At 35.2% G+C, this 5,870-nt stretch overlaps 1 protein-coding gene across 3 annotated transcripts; it reads right to left on the bottom strand.

Moving 5' to 3' along the window:
• Positions 1-1,929: 1,929 nt before the first annotated feature.
• Positions 1,930-5,151, bottom strand: LOC137725933 (mediator of RNA polymerase II transcription subunit 32). Of its 3 annotated transcripts, none has more exons than XM_088694815.1 (3): positions 5,017-5,151; positions 2,399-2,850; positions 1,930-2,250 (listed from the first exon to the last, which is right to left on the bottom strand). In XM_088694815.1, the coding sequence occupies exon 2, from the start codon at positions 2,831-2,833 to the stop codon at positions 2,399-2,401; it is 435 nt and encodes a 144-aa protein (XP_088550941.1). In that variant the 5' UTR covers positions 2,834-2,850; positions 5,017-5,151; the 3' UTR covers positions 1,930-2,250. The 3 variants fall into 3 exon arrangements, with proteins under 3 accessions (XP_088550941.1, XP_068320876.2, XP_068320877.2); XM_068464775.2 differs by having other exon boundaries at positions 4,951-5,084; XM_068464776.2 differs by having other exon boundaries at positions 2,391-2,850; positions 4,951-5,084.
• Positions 5,152-5,870: the final 719 nt, after the last annotated feature.

Here is a 5,870-nt window from a genome sequence, read left to right on the forward strand (position 1 = left end):
TCACCAAACTCTGTTTCACCATTCTCTTGATTGACGATTCTCAGATACGTCTCCTGGCCAAGATCTATCAAGGTTTTGAGTACTAAGATTTCACCCTCTGGGATTATTAAGCGAGACAAGCACGGCATCCATGCCCCAGGAAAACCTAAATAATCACAAAACAGAAACACTTAATGCAAAGAGATAAAACAAGCATTTCAATTCCAGAATCATCCATATTACATGCATGCATGAACATACTGGAAGCATTCATTTCAGAAATCACATTCTGAAGCAAACCTCATCGAACATCTAAACATTTGCATTTAACTCGAATGTATAACCAAAATATCTGCTACATGGCCCATCATATAACTTTTTCCTAGGGTTCACATTTTGTTCCTTCTCTAGATTTTTAAGAATGGGCGTAGCCTGCTGAAAAGCGAAGATAATAAAAAATAAAAAATAAAAGCAAATGTTCTGAACTGATGATAAAACGACAAACATGTGCAGTGCTGTTACATCTCGTTCCTTAAAATAATGTATTTTATTCCTGAGACATGTGAGTTGACTATTTTGCCCCTGTATGTTTGTATTAATTTCCAAGCCTTGACAAGAAGACTAGTTCCTTGTAATTATCTTGGGTTTTCCTAATTATATTCACATACGTGAATATAAAGTCGAAAGCAAAATTTGAATCGAAACTCGAGGGCTTAATGGTAATAATAAAATTGAGGAAGCGTAATTTTGTAATTTTACTTAAGTTCGTTGACCTCCAAGAAGGAACCACCACCCCCCACCTCAATTCCGACCAAAACCAACCCCACAAACTTGATTTTATTTCATGATCGGGTCCGTTCATTGTATTATTCTGGACTCGGTTATTGTTTTGGTAGAAAATAGGAAAGGAGATAAAATGACCATTGAAAATTATATTTAAGTTTGTAACCGTTGAATAATTTTGTCACATTACCTATCATCGAAATATTTTTTTTGTGTAATTTTTGGCGTACACGATCTCATAGTGTATATGAATAATACTGGTGGTCGGATTGTCGAAAATAATTATACAGAGTCCAACAATGGTGGATATGTGAAATAAGGCCTGAACTTAAAAGACAGAGCTTCCGTCTAGCAAACTTAAAATACGTGCCCGACAAATACCCTAAACCCTAATTTATGCTTGACAAATATCTAATAAATTGCCTAACTAACAGTCCGTCGTGTAAAATGTAGCGTAATGTTACTTAAGGGACAGAGGTTTGTGGCCTAAGACCATGAAAACTTAAAAATAAAAAATAAAAAATAAAAAAGATAATTGCATATAGTTTATTATAGCAATTGTACAATAATAAACTCTCAATCACTGTCGGTATACACATATGCTTCCTTCGTGTCCCTCTCAATGTCGCTTTCACTGCTTGAGTCATCGCTGTTGTCTTCTACCACGGAATTCCGCTGAGTAGACAATATTTTACAAACAATGAGTTGTTATGGGATGTAGGGGTGCAAGTTGTTGATATTCACCATGAGGTTTAGAGTTCAATCCCATCCATGGCATTTTTTATAATATTTTTAATTATATGAGAGAATGAAGTCACTGGCTGCCGGATCATCCCACCGGCTGATCATTGTCACTGAAAAATCCTGTCGTCCGGTTGCCGCCGTAAAATCTCGCTGGCCGGTCGTCTAAAAAGAGAGTAGGATATGGCAATCATGTAAATTGTAATGTTTTCTTATTAAATAATTTGATTGATTCAATTAGTACGTGAAATAAAATCGTGGTATGTGGTATTTTTTTTCTTAAATTGTTTTAAGTAATAATATGGCCCGTAATAATATAGATTAGAGGTGGAGTAGACGGGAGGGGAACTCATTCCTTCTAATCCATTTCAGAAAAGATGAATAGATAAGGTTACAAATATACAAATATACAAATATACAAATAGATAAGAGAACTCATTCCTTGTATTTAAGAAATTGAAATACAAATATACAACAGATTCATTTAGCAATAACGCTTTTCAGGTTGTGTACATATGGATAGAGATCTACAGCAGCCACCAACAAAATGATAAGTGCGGCACCTACTTCAGAGACTCATTGCATGCTACATGTTTACAGAGAAAAACGGGACACAACATCATGATGATACAGGTGAGCTAATGTATGCCCATCGGAGACGCATAACTTTCAACGACCAAGTCTTGTGTTTTCCCCACCTTTACTTAAGTACTAAGTTTCTTGCAAAGGCAATACGGTACAACCTAACTGCACAAGGATAAGGAGGCAGCAAACCCTAAAATTATATTCAAAATCACTTGGAAGAGATGGTCGATATTTTAGTCAGAAAAAATGCATCCAATGAATCCTATCATCTTCTCTCAGTACAGAGTAAGAAATCAAATCACCTTCATACCTATTGAGCTGAATCGTCAGAGAATCTACTATCAAAAGGAGTTGACGGATGAGAATGTGCTGCACCAGCAGCAGTTCCAGAGCCATGTTGAAGTTCTATAACAAGCCATCGAACTGCTTTACTCATCTGTTCCAACCGAACCGCACTAATGGGTGGCAGACCAGTTGCAGTTTGCCCAGTCTTCCCAGCCACCAAGCCAGTTGCCTCATCCACCAGGCACTCTGATCCAATCCTTTGCTTCACGGACTCAACAAACTCCTCCGCTTGATCACAAGTGACTCTGAAAAGTTCCCACTTCTGCTTAAAATTCTCAAGAGCAGCATCTGTGGCCGCTGTTTTCTGACCACCAGAAGTTTCCTTGGATTCGAGCACATTAGCTGCTGCAACAACGAACTCTTGGTGTGCACTATTTAGAGAATCTACAATGCTGTCCATTTTGAGGCCCGTACTTCCTAATGAATATAGTAAAAATGTTAGGAAACTACTGAGGAAGCTAATAATTTGCATAAATGCAGATAACTAAGAGATCTTATGTCCCTTCAAACCTGGGTTTACAAAGCATACATTCAAATAACAAAGTCCATTAGATGCAGAAACTAAATTCAAAAGGGAAACTTTTTACGATATGATGGTAACATACAAAGACTGATCAGCATTCATTAAAGGGACAAGAAAGCAGACGAGTAGGTTTGGAATCGGCTTTAAAGGATAGGGGGAAAGGCACAAATCTCAAAAAATTAAACAGAAAAGATAACAAATAAAAGGAAGATAGTCAACACTGCTTCCTTTTGTGATGTTTGACACACAACAATGTGTTACATGTCTTCCAGTCTTATCGTCAAAACGTAAGACATGCCACACTATTCAGACAACCCAAGGAGGACTCAATAAGGAAAAGATTAAGTTAGTAGCAGCTTTCTTTTATGCCTCCAAATCTATTAAATACCTCCAATTTTATGCTCCAAGCTATCAAGCATGGCTAGTACATCATTAACTACATGAAATGAATACATGCTATTGCGCATACAGATCTATGATTGAATAGCAAGAAGAGAGTAATTAGGTCACAGAATCAAAGTCCTACCAATAATAAGAATAACAAGAGCATCTTTGAAAAAATAAAGGAACAACAGAAGCCAAAGTTTAAACTAATCACAACTATTTTACATACAGATCAACGATTCATCCTCGTGTACATATACTTTGATATATGACATACCGACATGTCAACCAGTTTGTCCAAATATACAAACGCATCAGCAGAAAACAAAGGTTTTGTACACTACAAGCGAGGTGAATACAGCAACAAGGCATCTCTTTTCCAAACTCTGGATATAAGGGTCAAAAAACTATTTTATAAACACAGCAATTTCCACGCAAATACACTACAGCTCAATACTTCTGACTTCCTTATTTATCCTCCTCTTAGAGGCTCCCTGTTTCCTCCAAACGAAATTCAATCCCTTCTTCAACAAATATACAAAGCAAACTCCAATAGAGAATCTAAGAATAATTTAAAATCAATGTCAATAATTACCAGTAAATTCGAATATGACTGCATATAGAGAATTAGAAAGAGAAACCATCTTTTGGGAAAGCAAGTATGCTATTTTTATATCTCTACGGGGTGGGCTTAAGAATCGAAGACATTGTCAATCTGTGTCTAAATGATAATGCAATTATTTCTATCCAAAGAAGACCTCTCTATCACTTATGTTCGGAAAACGCACAATCTAACTTTTAATTTTCTGGTAACAACTGCCACCATAACATCATTAACCCTTTTGAAAAATCTCAATATTTTCTTTCAAATGGATAAAATAAAATTAAGCAAAAACAAAGACTTGTTTTAAAAAACAGAAAAACAATTCACATTCTAGCAAATGATCAAAGACTTCATCAATTAGCTGTATTACTACTGGTATCATACTAATATGCACAAAATTCACTAAAATTAGAGGGGGAAAATCAGAGAGCTTTCATTGGCTTTCGTTGGATTAAGCGGATAATAAAATGCACATGATTCACAAGAGCCGGGAAAAAGAAACCCAGATTAGATGAGGAAGAAAGAGTAAATCTCATCCGATCCCGGCACAGAAACAACACAAACTAAATATTTAATTTATTATCTTTCTATCTTTATAATTTGAACAAGAAGTTCATCTTAAATCACAAATCCATGTTACTCCAAACCTGGGTTTACTTTGCATCCATTCAAATAACAAAGTCCATTAAATGCAGAAATTAAATTGAAAAAAAAAACATTCTACGATATGACATGGTAGCATACAAAGACCAATCAGCATTCACAAAATCTCATAAAATTAAGCAGAAAAGAAACCCAATACAAGTAGAATAGTCAACAATGCTTCCTACCAATAGAGTAACAAACAACTTCTTAAAAACAACAAAGGAAGAACACAAGTGAAGGGTAACTAAATTATCATACAATCGCGACACAATATTATTGGGAAAAGTAAATATCATACAATCTCGGCACAGAAACAACACAAACTAAACCCTAAACAACGAAATTGAAGTACTGAAATTACCCGGTGCGGAAGATGAAGCCGATTGTTATTGAAGATTCAGATAATCGAAGAAGCAGAAATACTTACAACTGATCAGAAGAAACAAAGAAATTCATATGAGATAAAGGATGGCTTGGATTGGATGGGCAGCCGACCTATTGGGCCGAATATGCGACATGCTTAAATTTTATTTTATTTTATTTTTTTCCACTCACACTTGCCAGTGGAAGATTTGCCAAATTAAAATAATTAACTTAGCTCCTCAATTCCCTAGGTGGTTAATTTACGAAATTTTATGTTGATAATCGAAACCGTTTATTACAAAATAAATATGAAATCATTTAGTAATGGAATTGTATAAAAATGAATAGGCAAGTTTGGTAAAAGCATTAGGAAATGTTTGCTACAGTTGATTGACTAAACAATCTAAATTTTAATTTATTTTTTGTATAGATAATATTTACAAAGAGACTAATAAAATGAACTATTCCAACTGTAAATACGAAATTTTGGAAATCAGCTCTTAAGTGAATTAAGGATGAGCTCTTCTTCAATCCTAAGGAGTCAAGCATTGCTAATGTAAATAAAACCTAAATCGACTATTAAGTTTTCATCAAAAGGCTATTTTTTGGCATGAAGAGTCTAGATTGAAATGACTACGGGAAGGTGACTGTAATACAAAGTTCTTTCATCTGACAACTATTATAAGAAGGCAAAGAAATAGAGTTAAGGGGCTAATGAATGATCAAGGTGCGTGGGTTGTGGATTTTGCTGAGCTTTAAGGGATTGTTGTGGACTACTTCCAGAATTTGTTTCCACATGCGAAAAATTCTAGTCAAATGTCTGCTCTTCCTAACTCGTTTCCTAGCATGGACATTTTTATGAACAAAAACCTCTGTAGAATAGTTGTGGAAGAAATGAAGAGTAGCATGTTCAACATT

Source organism: Pyrus communis, chromosome 5, assembly GCF_041283825.1.
Source record: "Pyrus communis isolate YQ-2024b chromosome 5, ASM4128382v1, whole genome shotgun sequence".
In the NCBI taxonomy this organism is placed as follows: Eukaryota; Viridiplantae; Streptophyta; class Magnoliopsida; order Rosales; family Rosaceae; genus Pyrus; species Pyrus communis.

What these genes read in the sequence shown, in the direction of transcription:
- LOC137725933 (XM_088694815.1), bottom strand. Translation starts at nt 2,833, where the DNA reads ATGGACAGCATTGTAGATTCTCTAAATAGTGCACACCAAGAGTTCGTT.